At 36.6% G+C, this 20836-nt stretch overlaps 1 protein-coding gene across 1 annotated transcript; it reads right to left on the reverse strand.

Annotated features, from left to right (window-relative positions):
• Positions 1 to 755: 755 nt before the first annotated feature.
• On the reverse strand, positions 756 to 14724 carry LOC126832215 (beta-galactosidase). The gene is made up of 17 exons (XM_050562932.2): positions 14631 to 14724; positions 13633 to 13814; positions 12036 to 12186; positions 11131 to 11191; positions 10055 to 10149; positions 9391 to 9574; positions 8787 to 8842; positions 8422 to 8546; positions 6959 to 6999; positions 5814 to 5935; positions 5290 to 5364; positions 4040 to 4126; positions 3402 to 3506; positions 2740 to 2874; positions 2475 to 2566; positions 1986 to 2103; positions 756 to 1286 (listed from the first exon to the last, which is right to left on the reverse strand). The coding sequence occupies exons 1-17, from the start codon at positions 14691 to 14693 to the stop codon at positions 1035 to 1037; spliced, it is 1944 nt and encodes a 647-aa protein (XP_050418889.1). The 5' UTR covers positions 14694 to 14724; the 3' UTR covers positions 756 to 1034.
• Between the last annotated feature and the right edge of the window lie 6112 nt (positions 14725 to 20836).

Here is a 20836-nt window from a genome sequence, read left to right on the forward strand (position 1 = left end):
TGAATCACGATAGAACCAGGAATGACGATATAAATATTGACAGAATATTGTTCAATGGAAAATATATAGAATTAGTCAAATCTGAAATTCACCTAGGTAATTTACTTGATCACGATACAAAAGAATCTCAAGTCAATAGATGTATCAATAATTTTTTATCACGGGTCAATATAACTTTAAGTGAATTTCGATATGCCTACTCTTCTCTTAAATATAAATTGTTCAAAACTTATTGCATGCCTCTGTATGGATCCCAATTGTTAGACTATTCGCATAAGTCAATTGGTAAGCTGTATTGTTCATGGAGAAAGTGCATTCGACGATTATGGAATTTACCTCAACATGCCCACAGTAACTTATTAAATCTGATATGTTCGGATTATCCCATAAAAGTTCAGTTATTGAAACGTTTTGTTAAATTTATTCACACAGTACTTTGTAGCAAGAATCAGGCTACTTTTATATGTGGTCAGTTAGCTTTAAATGGTAGTTTGTCGTCTGCATGTAATAACTTGAATTTAATTTCATATAGATATAATATCAATAAGTACGACATAGGTAAATTGTGTGTCCAAACTATACTACAGAAACTAACATCACTCGATAATGTTGATGATGTTACTATGCAAACTGTAAGTGCAATAAATGATATGAATTTATTAAGGGATCAAACGTTTTGTAAAACGGATAAAAACAATTTAAATGAAATTATTCATCACTTGTCCACATATTAGACATTTAACTATGAGAATGTATATTTTTTGTATATTTATTACTTTTCTCATAGTTTTGTAAGTATTTGTGTATTGTGTACTCAATTAAGTACGAAATAAATATATTATTATTATTTGAAATCAAGTATTCCAAATATTTGTGAAGTATGATGCAAAAAAAAAACAATTCTTAATGGAGATAAAAAAATAAAAACAGACCCATTTTAATATTCCCCCAAAATGGATACAATTTCCATGTGTTTTTTTTAGATTTTCCACCATAACGATATATATATTCACTAAATATTGGGTTATGGTTCTTCATGCATAATCAGCAAACACCACATCCCTCGTCCAAGGAGTTGATAGAACAGTTTTATTAAGTTTAGGTTGATCTACAAATTTAACAGCACAATCATTATAGTCACATGGTGAATGATCCAATTCAAATAATACAACGATATTATTCCCTGGATACGGTTTCAGGACTGATTTAGGTACATAAAGGGTAACTTGTGGTCCCTTCCACGGCCAATATCTCCCTATATTTATTCCATTGATAAACAGCTGACCCTAGAAAATACAAACAAATATTCTTATATAAAGTGTGCCAATATAGAGAAAGCGGGACTGATATATGGTTCAATTCTATTTCAATAATTTGCTTGTGCGTAGGGGTCTTTAGCAGTGGGAGGAAACGGGAGGACCCGAAGAAAACCCACGAGGTTGGACAGGCCGACTCTACTTCTTGTCACTTGCCAATATAGGTTTCTATATTCATACTATTAATGTACAGCTGAACCTACAACAGAGAATAAATTTACTGATGGTCTTAAAAATCTATGTGACTTTCTGAGAACATGTGTTGGATAGATCCTGAATGACAGCTATGGTGTTTAGGTCAAATTAGTGCCGATAGACCTGCGATCAGGTGCACAATGTATACTCACCTGAGATCAGGTGTACAATGTATAATCATCTGGGATCAGGTCAGGTATACAATATATATACTCACCTGGGACCAGGTGTAAAATGTATACTGACCTGGGACCAGGTATACTAAATAAACTCACCTGGGACCAGGTTTACTATATAAACTCACCTGAGATCAGGTTTACAACATATACTTACCTTTGACCAGGTCTACAAAGTATACTACTTACCTGGGACCAGGTCTAAAATGTATACTCACCTGGTATCAGACTGTGATTAGGAGTAAAACATATACTCACCTGAGATCAGGCTGGGATCAGGTGTAAAATTTATACTCACCTTTCTAAAAGGTTGAACATCTATATATGTGTCCTGAGGTTCCTCGAGTTTGGATGGAATTTGAAAATTTCCAAAATAAAATCCAGGAATATGTCCAGAATCTTTGGTTTTATAGAACCTGAAATATCAATAACAATAAATGTTTCTAGGACAGCAATGATAACTGGTGTTATATGTCGCCTTATAATATATTTGAATGAATCAATAGAGTCGTTAATCAAGTAGTGATCCTTTGACAAAATAAAAACACAAAAATGACCCCCCCTCCCCCAAACCGCGTCAGATTTTTGGTAAGGACTGTCTGAGAACCAGAATATGTTTTTTGTTTGGCCTAAGAGAGGCTCATGGTTAACCTAGATCTCAAGCTCTGTAATGCAATCTTTTATTATGATTAGCAACACCCATAGCAAGGCATATTGCACTAGTGGCCGTGAAACTTCCCATGATTTTCCTTTTAAAAGAACCAAATAAATGTTGTATATAACTTACAGAGTGCCTGGATTGAACAAGTCTAAATTCAGTGGAAATATTGTCCAGTCTCTCACTATTTTTCCATCTAATGTTACATTTCTAATCAATCCCTGAAAAAGAAATATATTATAGACCAGGTCATCCAGATTAACAGTAACTCGTGCCAATAATAGTCTGGTAGACAGAGACTATTATCATCATAAATTGTGTATCAGTCATATACATAGTATGATAGAGACTTATATCTATAAATTATAATTACTCATATACATTATACTCCTACCTTTTGACTGAATATCATTTGCATTCCTCCATAAAGTCTGCCCTGATTTTCCACCAGAATATCCATATCCTGGCCCTCTTTAAAAACGGTCACATGACACTTTGTTTCACCACCATGTATTATACAGATCAGCTCCTGTCAATATTTATATATATATATATATATTCAAATACTTTTGATTTGTATTCATGTTGTGTGAGATCAATTTAAATTCAAAAAATTATTTACTTCCATCTGTGTAAAACTAAATAACACTAATTATTTATACACATGTATGATATAAGCTATATACACTAGTTATTTATACACATGTATGATATAAGTTATATACACTAGATATTTATACACATGTATGATATAAGTTATATACACTAGATATTTATACACATGTATGATATAGGTTATATACACTAGTTATTTATGCACATTTATGATGTAATTTATACACATGTATGATATATTATATACACTAGTTATTTATACACATGTATAATATAATTCATACACTGGTTATTTATACCCATGTATAAAATAATTTATACACTAGTTATTTATACACATGTATGATATATGTAATATACACATGTATGATATATGTTATATACACATGTATAATATAATTCATACACTAGTTATTTATACACATGTATAATATACGTTACCTTGTTGATGAATATATGGGCCCTGTCTCTTATATAAGGAACTTGAAGAGTGCCATTATATATACTGGAAGTACTTGTATGTCGGTACAAAATAAAACCATAATACTGAAAATACAGACATAATAATGTTTAAACAAGACACATAGAGAGAGAAATGTGGTTTAACATCCACTAGACACAAACTAGGTCATTTTAGGACTACCATATGATTCAATTTTGTTTTAAAAATTTGCATGCAAGCAAGGTTCTTTTAGCAGTGGGAGGATACCAGAGAAACTGGACAAAACCCATGTGGTTGGACCGGTGACCCAACTCTTTGTCATGTACAAACAGGGAATCGAAACCATGCCATTTGACAGACCTTATGATATAAAGTGCATGTTAAACGATTTGGCCACCCAAACCCCCTTATAAAGAAGACAGGAAAACTGCATAACAAAATACAGACAGAACAACATATAACCATTACATAAATTGTTCACAGTGTATAGCACTGTAACCCATGGATCAGATGGATAATGTAGAACTGATTACTAATATAACCATTACATAAATTGTTAACACAATAAGTAACTATTACCATGGATCAGATGGAAAATGTAGCACAGGATACTAAGTTATGAAAATATTGATCTTACTTGGCCAACTTTCTCCATATTAACTGGATATTGTGACTTGACTGGATTCGGTGATAAGATCTTCAAACTCTCAAAGATATTTGGACCCTGTTTAAATAAATAATTAAAAAATATGTGTTCTATTTATGCAAAGACTTTCCTCTCATATATTTTATGAACTGCTTAGATACACTGAATAAGACTACAAAGCTTTGAACCAGAGAGAGAAAAAGAGAGTTTAAACTCCACTCCACACAAACTAGGTCATCTAACTTACCCCTGAAAAAGACAGGGGTGTTGACCCTAATTTTAATGACCTATACACTTAACAAATAATATCAATGTTAGCAGATATTCACTCATAGAACTAATTTGAAAGGCTAACAAACTTTAAACATATTAATTTATTTGGTGCGAGTCCAGTTTGCACAAACATAGTCAAACTGTTTTATTTTTATTCTCCTCTTGACCAGATATATCAACGTGTCAATAAAATAATCCTCTAGCAACACAAGACTGTTTGGTGGAAATCCAGGATGTGTTTCAGGTGGCTGCCCCTTTTGATCCCTTTCATCTTTCCCCTCTACGATATCACCTAGATCTGCTTGTTTCTGTAGTCTGTACTGTATCAGAGATTCTTCCACCCATTTTATATACTTATAGCAATGAGTTAAATTGTTGAAGTTTTAATAATAATGAATTTATAAAGCGCCTCTCATCTAGAACTGTTTTACGCAATAGCGCTGAGCTGCACTTTCACATTTGGTATTCGTAATTAAATAAGTGGGTCTTCAAGCATGATTTAAAGGACTCTAATGTTCTGGCTTCCTGTAAATGTTGCTGGGAGTTTATTTCACTAGATGGGTGCTGCTACTGAAAAAGCCCTATCCAGAATTAAATAAGTGGGTCTTCAAGTATGATTTAAAGGACTCTAATGTTCTGGCTTCCTTTAATGTTACTGGGAGTTTATTCCATTGGATGGGTGATGCCACTGGAAAAGCTCTATCACCACAGGACATTTTCAAAGTATTTGGAACGAAACAGTTGTGTTTTGATGGTGATTGAGTTGTTCTTTCTCCTCGTTTGATTTGAAGAAGATCACTCAGGTAGTCAGGAGCTAAACCACGGATGTACTTGTAAGTGAGGAGGATTATTTTATATTGAACACGTCTGTTTATGGGCAACCAGTGAAGGGATTTGAGCACAGGTGTAATATGATCGTGGAGTTTTGTTCTGGTGATATTTATATCAACAATTAGAGACTTATTTACCTGTGTTAACTTGACTTGACCATAAGCATATACAGGTACTGAAGGTGGAACTGGGGGAAGTGTCTTTGATGTGTACTGAAAAAAAAAAAGAAACATAACTGTCTGATACATCTCTTTTAATTCTAAAACTGTTGATTTTTTTTTTTAATTTTGTGAGTCATTAGCACTAATATAGAAATATCAGATTGTATTGTAATTGTTACAACATTTTTTAACAAAAGAGAGAGATAAATGGGGTTTACTGTCCACTCGGCACAAGTCAGGTCATTTTGGGACTAACATATGGTAAATTTTATTTTCTTTGCACAAAGGGGTTGTTAGCAGTGGGTTGAACCTTGTCAAGGACTAAAATCACATTACTTGACCCAAGGACAGACCTTTTGATCTAAGGTATTAGATAACTTGACCGACTCCCTTCTGCCACCCCTCATTTTTCAACAATTTCCAAATTCTCAGATCCATTTTCTTTAATGTTTTGCCGTGAGTGAAGATAAAAGAATAAGTAAAATACAAATCTTGCTCACTTTTTGAATAACTTTGCGTATTGCCAAATATTTAGGGGTTATCTTCCCACCTTCCGTTATTGGTGAATCATGATCATAGCTGGTTATAACCGGATTTAAATAACTTCCAGTATATTGACCACCTGTAAGATAATAACCTCTGTTATAACAACCGCCTGTAAGATAATAACCTCCATTATAAGTACCACCTGTATGATTATAACCTCTGTTATAACGAGCACCTGTCCGATTACAACCTCTGTTATAACGGGCACCTGTAAGATTATAACCTCTGTTATAACCACCACCTGAAAGATAATAACCTCCATAATAACAACCACCTGTAAGATAATAACCTCCATTATAACAACTACCTGTAAGATAATAACCTCCATTATAATACCACCACCTGTAAGATAATAACCTCCATTATAACAACCACCTGTAAGATAATAACATCCATGATAACAACCACCTGTAAGATAATAACCTCCATAATAACAACCACCTGTAAGATAATAACCTCCATTATAACAACCACCTGTAAGATAATAACCTCCATAATAACAACCACCTGTAAGATAATAACCTCCATTATAACAACTACCTGTAAGATAATAACCTCCATTATAATACTACCACCTGTAAGATAATAACCTTCATAATAACAACCACCTGTAAGATAATAACCTCCATAATAACAACCACCTGTAAGATAATAACCTCTGTTATAACAACCACCTGTAAGATAATAACCTCCATAATAACAACCACCTGTAAGATAATAACCTCCATAACAACAACCACCTGTAAGATAATAACCTCCATAATAACAACCACCTGTAAGATAATAACCTCCGTTATAACAACCACCTGTAAGATAATAACCTCTGTTATAACAACCACCTGTAAGATAATAACATCCATGATAACAACCACCTGTAAGATAATAACCTCCGTTATAATACTACTACCTGTAAGATAATAACCTCCATGATAACCACCTGTATGATAATAACCTCCATAATAACAACCACCTGTATGATAATAACCTCTGTTATAATACTACCACCTGTTAGATAATAACCTCTGTTATGACTACCACCTGTATATTTGTAATATATTTGTTATACTTACCACTGTTGTAATATATCAAGTTTACTTACCATTGTAATAAGCAAAGTTTGTTCCACCAGCCATCATATACCTATAATAAATAAACAACCAGCATCTGATTAAGTCAATCAAGGACTTGGAATACGGGCAACCTAGAACAAATTGCTATGGGCAAATCAATCTGAATTTTACTTCTTCCAGGTCTTGGTAAATAAATCAAATGAAAGATACTGATAAATTTGAAACTAAAAGCTTTAAAAACAGTACAACCAAGTAGTCTTTATTTTTGAGTTATTTTCCAGGTGAAATCAACAGGGTAATCTTTCAAGGTGAAATAAATAGGGTCATTTTTCCAGGTGAAATAAACAGGGTAATTTTTCCAGGTGAAATATACGGGGTAATTTTTCCAGGTGAAATAAACGGGGTAATTTTTCCAGGTGAAATAAACAGGGTAATTTTTCCAGGTGAAATAAACAGGGTAATTTTTTCAGGTGAAATAAACAGGGTAATTTTCACAGTCAACTCACATAAACTAGGTCAATTCGGGACTACCATATCATTCAATTTTATTTCAATAATTTGCTTGTGTGTAGGAGTCTTTAGCAGTGGGAGGGAACCAGAGAGAGAAAGATATCATTTCGGGACTAACACATGGTAAAAGATTAAAACGCACACAAGATTATTTGGCCACCCAAGCTGGGAAGCTATTTCAATATTTAGGACTTCAGACTTTTTCAGAATTAGGTCACCAGAAATCAGTTATTAGCTTCAGGAATTAGGGTCAATCTTCCATTCAATGACCCAACCGACAAATTTATTTAAAGATAGGTTCCCAGAAAAGTATTTATCGGGTGGTTATTTCCAATAAAAGTATGGCAATTTTAGTATATATGGAAAGTAGAGATATCCAATCTTACAAGAAAAATACTGGATTCCCTGAAAAACTCTCATGGAGTGTATACAGGACAAATCGACAGCCCAATGATTAGGAATACCTGCATGCGTGACGTCGAAGGTTGCATGCGAAGATTGAGTGCTTGGTGTACATGTTGATAAACTTTATGAAGAGTTAGACGTACAACACTTTCTGCATGCGAAGATTGAGTGCTTGGTGTACATGTTGATAAACTTTATGAAGAGTTAGACGTACAACACTTTCTGAGATAAAAATCACGGAAAAAGACGCGGGCAGTGGTTTATCAGAGAATTTAATTAGGATTCGATATTTGTAATAAAATGGTCAGTGATTAAAGACAACATCATCTTGTGTATGCAATGAATTCTCCTCCGACTTCGCCCCCGTTGCTATAGGTACCGAGAGAGGCAAGTCACGTGACACAAACATGACCTCTTTTGATCGATTTTTATAGCAGGGTATTCCTTGGCAATTACAATGTTTTAAGAAGGATTTGAAGCAAAATTATGAGACATTAATTAGTTTGAATATGTTTTTAGTCCAAATATATCATCAAATCACCCAGTTTGTACGCGGGAATGTATCTTTAATACTTACAAGTTAATATTTGCACCATACGCTAAAATAATATCCAAGCCTTCAGCTGCTTCTCGATAATTTAACATAGAGAAATTCCTACCCCAATAGTCAATATCACCTTCCACATAGAACTCAGAACAAACCTGCAAACCAAATAAAAATAATGTTTACATCCACTTGACACAAACTAGGTTATTTCGAGACTAAAATATGGTTCAATTTTATATCAATAAACCATCAGAATGTTTGCAAACTAGTAGCTGTCCATATATGGAGAGAGGACATGGATAAGTTGTGTGGAGAGAGGACATGGGCAAGTTGTGTGGAGAGAGGATATGGGCAAGTTGTGTGGAGAGAGGACATGTGTAAATAAAACATCTTACCAGTGGTCCTTTAGGTTCCACTTTTCTCTGAGGAGCAAAAGCTTTTTCAGGAAAATCTACGAAGAGAGAGAATGGTGATCATTATAATTATATTTAAAATGATGGTCAACAGTATCAAACTCTCTTCTCAATCTCCAGCATCACATGAAAAACATAGATAATCTAAATCATAAGAAATTTAACATAGATTCATGTCAATAGTAGGTATTTCAGACAAAACCAGGATAAAATATTTGTTTGTAATGTATCAGCACCGACTGGGATAATGAAGACATGTATACAGCGGTACTACGGCCTACTATTATATCCTACTCCAGCTGTTATGGTTTTTTTTCTGTGCGGGGGTTGGATGGCCGAATGGTTAGCACATGCACGCTGTATCAGAAATTCTGTTATTCAGTCATCTGTAGTGGTTTCGATTCCCTGCTTAAATGTGACTTCAACCAGAATGCGGGTTATATAACAACTCTTCCAGATCCTAGTGTAGTAAAGAGAAATAAAACGAAACTTTGAACTATAAAAAACGAAACGAAACAGGATCTGTATTTTAATCAGATTGAGAATAAATTAAGGAATACATCATGCGTATACCCGGTGTACATACCAGTTAAACCGAAATCTACTGTCGCATAAACCCCTTCTATTTTACTACATTCTACCAAAACATCAGCCGATCCATCCGTGGTAAAGAGAACAACTGTCGGTCCCAGATGAAGACGGAAACGATCTCGAAGATTCTTCAAGTACAAATGGTCACATATTCCAAACGAACCATATTCATTTTCTATCTGAAAAATGTATTATAATATATTATGAACTCGTGTTTCCTCACCGTCTATACGCCAGATATAAACCTAGTTTTGGTCGTAGTATTTACATCTAATAATAATCTAACAAGTTGGGAGGCTGGGTGGTAGAGTTAGTAGGCTGGGTGGCAGAGTTGTCTGATATATTGGGAGGTTGGTTGACAGAGTTGTCTGATACGTTGGGAGGTTGGGTGCCAGAGTTGTCTAACATGTTGGGAAGTTGGATGACAGAGTTGTCTAACATGTTGGGAGGTTGGGTGACAGAATTGTCTAACATGATCTGTGGCACAGTTATATCTATCTAAATCATGAACAAGAAGGATCTTTGTCTGGGAACTTCATTAATCTCCCAATTCTCAAGCACTTCAGCCCACAGAACAAAAACGCTACAAATCATACACTCTTGATTATGTGCTGGGATAATAATATGTTTATCTTGACAGTCATCAGACATTAACAAACCTGAAGAGAAATAACTGCTCCACCATTTTCATATAAAACTGGATGGATTTTGGGTAAGATATAATCCAACCAGCTGTACACAGCCGTCATATAAACTGGAAAAATAAACGTGAAAAAATACAGACATTCAGGAACATTGTCAAGTCTTTCTGTTGTCCTCTGTGCACACAGAAGTGCCAGTAAAAGATCCTTTGACAGTTGGAATTTGAAATAAGAGTATGTCATGTGACTGACATATGACTGCTGTCCGGGCAAACTTTCTGTTATAGGTTATAGTACACTGCATGGAGTAAGCCCGACTTCATGGGCCTGGTGGGTGAAATAAAAAAAAACATTTTATTTTCATTTCTCAAGTTTTGTTTTGTACTTTTTGTGCTTAATAATCTGTTCCGCACGCACACTAGCTGTCTTGATCATCCAGGTTACTGGCAGGTCAGGTATAGCATTAAAAGACTGGACAACATATTCTAATATCATTTCAATCTTTCAAATAGAAGTTTGAAACTATAAATAAAATATCACATCTGGCCACATTTGATAGTCAATATCAATTGAGAAGGTAGAAGACTGCAGTGTCAACATCCACTCAACACAAACTAGATCATTTCGGGACTAACATATGGTTAACTTTTATTTCAATGATTCCCTTGTGCGTAGGGGTCTTTAGCAGTGGAAGGAAACTGGAGGACCCGGAGAAAACCCACAAGGTTGGACAGGCGACCCTGCTCCTTGTCACATACAACCGGCGATTCGAAACCACGCCAGTTGACTCAATGACAGACTTACGATACAGCATGCACATGCTAACCATTCGGCCATCAAACTCCCCTATAAAATCTCACAGGAAGTTGTTTCTTTTCAATTGAATCTGTAGTACTATGAATTACTTACAAGAATATATATATATATTTATTTCTTTTATTGGAAGAAAGTTATTTGATTAAATTGTATTTAATTACCTATACACTACATATTCAACTTCATTGCTTATTTTATTATGATAATTTGTCAAGAAAACTGAGAGTTGTTCAAAACATTGTTCATATAAACAAGAATAAAACAGAATTGTATCCTACCTGGATCATTGGTTCTAACTGTTATATTATCAGTTGACATCAACCAGCCGGCTAATCCTCCCTAAAATAATAACAGCAATAATAAACATCAACCATCCAGCCAATCCTCCCTATAATAACAATAACAACAATAAACATCAACCATCCAGCCAATCCTCCCTATAATAACAATAACAACATCAACAATAAACATCAACCATCCAGCCAATCCTCCCTAAAATAACAATAACAACATCAACAATAAACATCAATCATCCAGCCAATCCTCCCTAAAATAACAATAATAACAATAACAACAATAAACATCAACCATCCAGCCAATCCTCCCTATAATAACAATAACAACATCAACAATAAACATCATCCATCCAGCCAATCCTCCCTAAAATAACAATAACAACATCAACAATAAACATCAATCATCCAGCCAATCCTCCCTAAAATAACAATAATAATAACATCAACAATAAACAACCATCCAGCCAATCCTCCCTAAAATAACAATAATAACAACAATAATAAACATCAACCATCCAGCCAATCCTCCCTAAAATAACAATAACAACATTAACAATAAACATCAATCATCCAGCCAATCCTCCCTAAAATAACAATAACAACATCAACAATAAACATCAATCATCCAGCCAATCCTCCCTAAAATAACAATAATAACAACATCAACAATAAACATCAACCATCCAGCCAATCCTCTCTATAATAACAATAACATTAAACATCCAGAGTACTATGGATTGAGTAAAATGGGTGACTAGAGAATCAAGTAAATTACAGTCAAATACTGATACAGTAAAAAACAGGTAGATCTCATTTCTCTCTCTCTCTCCATTCTTCACTACGAACAAGGGTGAATCACATCTAAAATTAGATTATTTCATACTTACAAAATCCCATCCAGCACATGTATACGGTCCAACACGTAAAATAACAAGTAAATCTAATGAATTGGCCAAATCTAGAAATCGGAAAACATCAAGATTACCAGTAAAATCATAAACACCAGGTCTAGGCTCATGGTAATTCCATGGTAAATATCTGAAACAGACAAATACACATTTTAAGGATTTAAGGGTGTGTGGGTAAGACGCTGCATTGGCCGAGAAAGTTCATCCAGATTTTTCGTTGTGATTCCCCCTTGTCAGTGATGCAGGACGGAGGGCCTGACAAGGACAGCTGTCTAGTCGTACGGATTGGACGAAAAACCGAGGTCCCATGTACACATTGGCGTGCAAGTAAAAGATCCTGTGACAGTTGGAATTCGATATAAGAGTAGGCCGTAGTGCCGCTGTCCGGGCAAAATTTCCCTCATAGCAGACTGTATGGCGTATGCCCGTCTTCATTAGCCCAGTTCGGAGCAGAACAGTAGGATGTTAAACCCCATTTTATTGGATTTTCATTTCTAAGGGGTGTTGTGTGGCTGAAAGGGCTAATGCATTTGCCTTAGTTCATAAGGTCTGTCAAGTGACATGGTTTCGATTCCCTGCTTGTACGTGACAAGAAGTAGGGTCGCCTGTCCAACCTTGTGGGTTTTCTTCAGGTCTGACTATTACTGTTTCCTCCCACTGCTAAAGACCCCAACACGCAAGCCAATTATTGAAATAGAATTGGACCATATTTTAGTTCCGAAATGATCTAGTGTGTGTCAAGTGGATGTTAATATCTCTCTCTCTCTCTCTCTTTCTCTCTTCTCTATCTCTCTCTCCCCCCTCTCTCTCTCTCTCCTCTCTCTCTCTTCTCTCTCTCTCCCCTCTCTCTCTCTCTCCTCTCTCTCTCTTCTCTCTCTCTCCCCTCTCTCTCTCTCCCCTCTCTCTCTCTTTCTCTCTCTCTTTCTCTCTCACTCTATCTCTCTCTCTCTCTCTTTCTCTCCCCTCTCTCTCTATATATATCTCTCTCTCTTTCTCTCTCTCCCCTCTCTCTCTCTCTCTCTATCTCTCTCTCTCTCTCTCTTTCTCTCCCCTCTCTCTCTATATATATCTCTCTCTCTTTCTCTCTCTCCCCTCTCTCTCTCTCTCCCCTCTCTCTCTCTCTCTCTCTCTCTCTATCTCTCTCTCTCTCTTTCTCTCCCCTCTCTCTCTCCCCTCTCTCTCTCTCTCTCTCTCTTTCTCTCTCTCTCTCTTAAAGGATTCTTTTACATGTACAACAATTTGCACGCAGGACCTCCATTTTTTTGTCCCAACCTAACAGCTACACAGCTGCCTTCGTCATGCCCTCTGTCCTGCACCACTGACAAGGGGAAACTCCGGGAAACCGATAGCAAACCCCGGACCTCTTACTCACTGAGGCACCGCAGGTCTTTAAATCTCCTGGTATTTCAAGGAATGGACATCATTTTATCCTCTATTAGTAATGACAATCATTTTGACTACCGGTATTTTTGTGTCATGTGATATCCATGCCTCTTGTGATAGGCCTCCCTTTGTCTATGTGATAGGCCTACGTCTTCCCATGATTCAAGATGGATGTAAACCATGTCATACATACGTAGTAATGGTATTGAGTCCGGCAGATTTCATCATCAGTAATCTGGTCTTCCAGTGAGATTGTGATAAACGATTGTAGTGAATGCTTCCAGATATATAACGAAATGGTTTGCCATCTTTTAAAAAAGTGTTGTTCTCGTAATCTATCGTAAAATTTCTACGACAGTTCACCTCTACCAAACACTGTAAATACAGAAATACAAGGTACCGGTAATAACTTAGGGCATTGACATGAAGGAAGATTGGTTTTCAATTAACGAAATGAGACCAAAAGTTATGAATTTTACAAATGTATTTAGACTACTTTTTTATAACCTAATAGACATGAGTTTTTATCAATCTAAATAATTGTTTTACGAATTCTACAAATTCACAGTGAAATAAGCGATTTGGATTATCTCCTGGCAACAAAAATAATTGCGGGGGGGGGGGGGGGGCTTTGGTGAACAGTCTCGACGGCTGGTCATTTTAATATGTAAACGCCTAACAAGAACGTATTTCCATGCATATATTACTTGCATTCATAATGTCCAATCATATTTGATCATTGTACGATTTGTTTGATAAAGAGACGTCAAAACGTCCATCCGATTGGAGTCCATGCACAGGAATCTGACCTTCTATCCGTATATATATGCATAGTACACCATTATATATTGTCTGGTCCGGCGCTAATGCACTTTCGTACACCTAGTACTTGCCGTGGTCCTGGACACTTCAAATTTGCTGAGGGTGTTCCTGAAATTTGGTGTGAGATCATAGATAACACCCTGGAACACCCTCAGCAAATTTGAAGTCTCTAGGACCACGGCAAGTACTAGGTGGACGAAAGTGCATTAGCGCCGTCAGGTTCCTGCGGTCCATGGCTCAGTAATTTGAGTAAACATACATTGTATTCCATCGAATTGTGTCGTTTGTGTCTCAATGCAATACATGGCAGTTTGATCTACGACCACAGAAAGACGTTTAGATAACTATTGAATAAGATAATTAACTTACCACAACTAACAATAAAAACAAAATACATCGAATCTTCATCATCAAATCGAACGACTCCATCATGACAAAAAATCAAAACAAACTGTTGCACTTGTTCAAGGGAGGTAACTCTATTTAAGGTTTTTTTAAACATCGTGAACTGCAGGTATTTCATGGTCTATTTCCATTTTAGTATCTTGCTGAATATATTATAATAAATGCAATTATATGGGTTTAACGCCTTACTTTCCTACCCATTAAGTGCTATGAGGGAATTTCGAATTCCAGCTATCAAGTGTTCTTTGACAGGATCTCGTTTTTTTGTCCCATCCGAATGACTAGGGGTACGCTATTTCTTGCGCCCTTCCCACACCAATGACCAGTTGGAAACAAGCCGTAAAATTCAATGAACTTTCTGCGCCAACACCAGTATCGAGCCCAGGACCCCAAGTTAGCGGGGAATGCTCATTAATTCGGGATAAGTCCATATCTATTATTAGGGTTGGTAGGGTAGGGTTAGGGTTAGGTTTATTGATACACATATTTATAGCATTTCTTATAGCGGCGGACTAGTGAACCCCTCACAAGTTAGCAAGCCAGCGCTTTACTTGCAGAATCAAAGAGTTTGTGAAATTTTGAATTAGCACTGTCGTTGAGCCAATCTGTTTAAAACACAGATCCTATTTCGTTTAGCTTCGCTGGCTAGCTAACCTGGAGGTCGGGTGTTCGATCCCTGCATTGACCGAGAAAGTTCATCCAGATTTTCCGGCGTGGCCCCCCCCCCCCCTTGTCAGTGATGCAGCACGGAGGGCCTGACAAGGACAGCTGTCTAGTCCTTCGGATGAGACGAAATACCGAGGTCCCGTGGTGTATACATTGGAATGCACGTAAAAGATCCCTTGGCAGTTGGAATTCGATATAAGAGTAGGCGATAGTGCCGCTGCCCGTGCAAAATTTCCCTCATAGCACACTGTATGGCGTATGCCCGTCTTCATTAGCCCAGCATAGGAGCAGAACAGTAGGACGTTAAACCCCATTTCATTTCATTTCATTATAGTTCAAAAGTATAAAAAAACGAAACGAAATATAGATCTGTATTTTAATTAAATTGCCGCAGAGCGGGGTGGAGTTGTTATTTAAAGGGGGGTGAAGATGGCCATTTGAAAACAGTTGTTTTTGATATTGTTTTCTCCAGTTTGACCAGGTATTCTAATAATAATAATAATAATAATAATAATAATAATAAAAACTTTATTTAATGAGGCAACGTATTTAGTTTGCCAAAAAAACTAATCTTCCATAGGTCCCTCCTAAACTACAAAGACATATATACATGTAATATCAGGATAAATTTAAAATCATTAGAAATGCAATAGCATTTTAAAGTGGGAAGTTTGATAAGTCACTCCCAAACTACAAAACATATACATTATACAAGTAGAATATAGGAAGAACACTATAATTACACACAAAATAAAATAGAATGCAGTTGCAAGTTAAAAATAATAAGTATGTCATCAGTTGAATATTATGGTTCCTTCAGTGTGCAAAATAAATGAGTTTTCAGTTTAATCTTAAAATTTTCATGAAGCACCAGTAGATTGCCTGGAACGGAACAAAATCGCAGATTTTATTGTATAAATTATTATAAATCCTCAAATCGTACAACGATAAACAACTAGCTACTCAGATGTTAGTTTTGTTACGATCACGCCAGTGTTTGTATTTCTACAACCACTGGGAAGTCTCCAAACCACCACATGTAGCCTACTTTGACTAAAATAAATCTAACTTTGATTAGAATCTGACCATTTAATGGAGTGAAGATGGCCACCACACGCTATCACCACCAAGTCTATCTATTTTGATATATTTGATTAATTTCATGCCCCTGATGTCAAATCAAAAATAAAATCAGCGCCATAACCAACTGTCTTTTGTATCTTAAGGATATACAAAAACATGGTCTAAATTGTAAGTAAAATGGATCAAAAATGGGTCTTAAACATTATGGCCGTAACATTCTTTTGAAAAAGATAATACAGAAGATAGCAACATTTATCTCCAAGAAGAAACCACCCCGGAAAATCCCGAGGAGCTTTCTCGGCCAACACCGGGATGAACCCGACACATCCAGATTAGCGAGTCAGCGTCTTACTCACTGAGCCACCGCGTCCCCCACCTGCATTAGAATCATTAAAATTGAGTTTAAAGACTCGTCTTGTATTTGACCGAATATACTGTTGTTTAAATAGAAAAAATTGCGCGCTGTATCACAAGGCCTGTCATTGAATCAACTGGCGTGGTTTCGATTCCCCGGTTGTACGTTACAAGGAGTAGGGTCGCCTGTCCAACCTCGTGGGTTTTCTCCGGGTCCTCCAATTTCCTCCCACTGCTAAAGACCCCTACGCGCAAGGGAATTATTGAAATAAAATTGAACGTGTGTTAGTCTCGAAATGACCTTGTTTGTGTCGAGTGGACGTTTAACCCCTCTCTCTCCATAAATATTATATTATACACCAAGATATTGGGGGTTTTTTTTGTTTTTTTTTTACTTTTTATATTCTCATCATCTTATTGATACCAATGTACAATAACAGCCATGATAAGTGGTATCTTATGTTCTACAAAATGTGAACATTATATTAGGTCTTTTAAAAAATATTTGTGAATACCAGACAACGTTATAAGTTTCTAGTAAGGTATCAGACCACTTTTCTATACACATTGAATCTGTCATTACGCATTAAATACGATTTGTAAAGATCTGTCAAAGGCCAATAAAAGCGACAGTGGGCCGTAAAGTACAATAATATTATTTTGTATAGTAACTATCCGTACAATAGAATAATTTGTATATTAGAGTTTCTTCTTGTTGTATAGTTTACTGTTATTGTTATTATTATAGCAAGTATTGATAAATATATAAATATATAGTTATTGTTGTAGGAACACCTTCTATACATGTGTCTATATCTCTTATTGGAGGATATATTCAATGTTAAAGGTGCTTGTCCATGCAGTTTAAGGCATCGTCAACACCATATACGTTTTTTGTTTTTTTTTAAAAATTAGAGTTGAGTCAAATATGTCGGGTTGATTCCAAATTTTACTTTTGTGTTTTACATCAACCGACGGCTATTTAAAGGAGCAGGTTAAAATTAGTTACATTCCAGCACTGGATGAATATAGACATAAAAGGCCATATGTTTTGTTGTTGTTTTTTCTTTTCTTTTTTTTTTTTTGCCAGCCCAGCCAAACAGCAAATAAAATTAACTACAATCAAGATACTGTTGTTATATGACAAGGAGGGGTGGGGTGGGGGATATCTCGTTGGATTGGAAATTCCGTTGAATCGAATCGATATTTTGACTGAAACTGAAAGTAGAGCAACCCTGTGTCTATAGCATTTGACACCACTTGTCATTGGTCATCATTTCATTTCATTGGCCATCATTTCATTTCATTGGTCATCCCAGCTTTAAACCATCCAAGTGCCAGAATGGGATATTTCGTTGAAAACTATCGATGCGACAGATTGATTGTGTGGGTGGGTGGTGGTGGTGTGGGGGGGGGGGTATATGTCAGTGCCCAACAATCAAAGGTCCAGATGGGGGTACTTCTTTCAATTAAACACGCAGTTATGGACAAAGGGAGAATATTTCAGTGCAACGATCCCAATTGTATGGTATTTAGATGAAACATTCCATCTTACCGCTGTTAAGCGATTACCCCTTTAATGTGAGAGTGCCGTTGTTTAGGGATAACCTCTTAATGCGAGCGGGTGGGTGTTTAGGGACAGAACCTTTAATGCGAGTGTGTTGTTGTTTAGGGACAGTCCCTTTAATGTTAGCTCGTGGTGGTTTAGCTGTGGTAATAGTTAACATTTATTGTTGACAATCAACAAATAACGACACACGGACACCAATAATATCAAATATATAATTTATAACTTGATAATTGACAGTTCTACACAAGATGATGGACAATATTTAGTCATGATGAATCAAGATGACCAAGGTTATGATTTATAGAAACCTTAATTTTACAACATAGGTAAGGATTTTAATATTTGATATTGAGTGTAGGACCCGTAAATCCCTTACGAAACACTCAGTATTGTCTAACACTTCCAGTAATGTTTCGGGTCATATTTGTGATTCTAAATAGTATCAATTAGTCCGGAAACCTTTTGTTAGATTTTGAACACACGTTGCTTTGGACTGTTTCTATATATTTAAATATTTAACGAAATGGGGTCTAAAGTGTCCTTAACGCAATACTTTTATCGTTTTTACAATAGCATTCGGTGAATTTTGTTGCTATGGTTACAGCCAATGGCGTTTCTGCTCACCCTTCTTAAATTTTAACGTACACATCAATGTGCAATTTTTTTGTCTCACCCGAACGACTAGGTACGCTTTCTTTACCGTCCACAAAACCTTCATGAATACCGAATATATTATTATTATTATTATTGTCAAGAAATGAACTAGTTTGTGTCGAATGGACGTTACCTCCCCCCCTCTCTCTCTCTCTCTCTTAAAAATAATCGTACTTCTGTTTTTATTTACAGCAAGGAAACCAACCAACATGTTTCAGGTATCCAAAACCAAAAAGCCTCTTCTTCTTTCAACGTATCAATTCAGTCTGCCAAAAACAATTGATAATCAATCTACCGATTCGGATTTCCACAGTGATAGTGATGACTGTAGTAGCGAGGGGTCTGTCAGTATCCGCTGTCGAGGACCAAATCCTAGTAGATCTGGATCCAAGCCCCCAGTTCATCACTTACCTCCTTCAACGAGACGCAGGTGGTCTGCTAGTGCCAGAAGATACCGGAGTCAGGAGCTCCATGGGTCGACGTCATGCAGGACGACCACGGGTTATATACGAGAGATTACGTCTCCCGAGATCTACCCAGAGCGAGTTCTGTATATGACCAGACAAGGCGCCGTCTCTCCCCAACGCACCAACTCTAAACATTGTTCTAAAATCGACCAGAGATCTAGACGAGACATGTTGTCCACTCCCTATAGCCAACAGACCCGTTCTGATCTGCTTTCGGCTGTACACAAGGCTTGGTTCAGATCCAACACCGATATCTCAACCACAAGATCACATCAAAGTCATTTAGCAGTGTCTCGTGGTAAATCTAGACGTCGACCAGCATCTATTGCAGGTGAACTAGCTGCCCGTCCTAAAGAATGTAAATCCCGTCGTGATGTTCTCAGTGCTCGAAGCAGACTGGTTAATTTTGAATCTCCGCCAATCGCTAATGATGTTCTCCAGGGTAATCTGGAACGATCGATGACTGACGTGGATATTGTATCACTGAGATTAAAGAGAATGTGTGCTGAACGACGAGCACGTTCATCCCTAACAACTGATGATATTCGCGCCAGAAGACGACGTCGATTTACAAGGAAGGAGGAAGAACCCGTTGTACCAGTTGATGTCGAGAAACCGTCAAAGGTTAGAGTTGTTTTGAGTTAAAACTCATTTTGCTTAGTGTTAGTCAGTATTACATATAAGTGAACGATTTGGTTAAACACATTCCAAATATAATTATCGCTTAAAATGTATAAATAACGCCGTAGAGATGTTAAAATGTATTAGACTTAGAGAGTCATGTTCACGGCCTGATCTGTCATTGGGTCGACTGACGGGGTTTCGATTCCCCGGTTGTACGTGACAAGGAGCAGGGTCGCCTGTCCAGCCTCGTGGGTTTTCACCGGGTCCGCCGGTTTCCTCCCACTGCTAAAGTCCCGAAATGACCTAGTTTGTGTTGAGTGGACGTTAAACCCCACTTCTTTCTCTATGATTGTCGCTTAAAATGTGTACATAACGCCGTAGAGTTGTTGAAATGAGTCAGAGCCTCGTTCATCGCCTGATATAGAAACTTACGTTGAACAGCTATATAATGTCTAATCGCTATATTAGCAACGACTATGGTGAAGTTATTCTATAGAAAGTTTCGCCTAATCGCTATAATGATGTTTGTTTCAGCTATACAGAAAGTTTCGTCTGATCGCTATATTAGCTACGACTATGATGAAGTTATTCTATATATAGAAAGTTTCGCCTAATCGCTATAATGATGTTTGTTTCAGCTATACAGAAAGTTTCGTCTAATCGCTATATTAGCTGCGACTATGATGAAGTTATTCTATAGAAAGTTTCGCCTAATCGCTATAAATGATGTTTGTTTCAGCTATACAGAAAGT

The sequence above is a fragment of the Patella vulgata genome, chromosome 9, assembly GCF_932274485.2.
Source record: "Patella vulgata chromosome 9, xgPatVulg1.2, whole genome shotgun sequence".
In the NCBI taxonomy this organism is placed as follows: domain Eukaryota; kingdom Metazoa; phylum Mollusca; class Gastropoda; family Patellidae; genus Patella; species Patella vulgata.

Bases quoted from the DNA above. Each gene is read 5' to 3' on its own strand.
- LOC126832215 (XM_050562932.2), bottom strand. From the start codon at position 14,693: ATGATGGAGTCGTTCGATTTGATGATGAAGATTCGATGTATTTTGTTT. The intron at 9,575-10,054 runs GTTTGTTAATGT...TACATTTTTCAG, and splicing joins GAGCAGTTATTTCTCTTCAG to ATAGAAAATGAATATGGTTC. The intron at 5,365-5,813 runs GTGAGCAAGATT...TTTTTTTTTCAG, and splicing joins TACGCAAAGTTATTCAAAAA to TACACATCAAAGACACTTCC.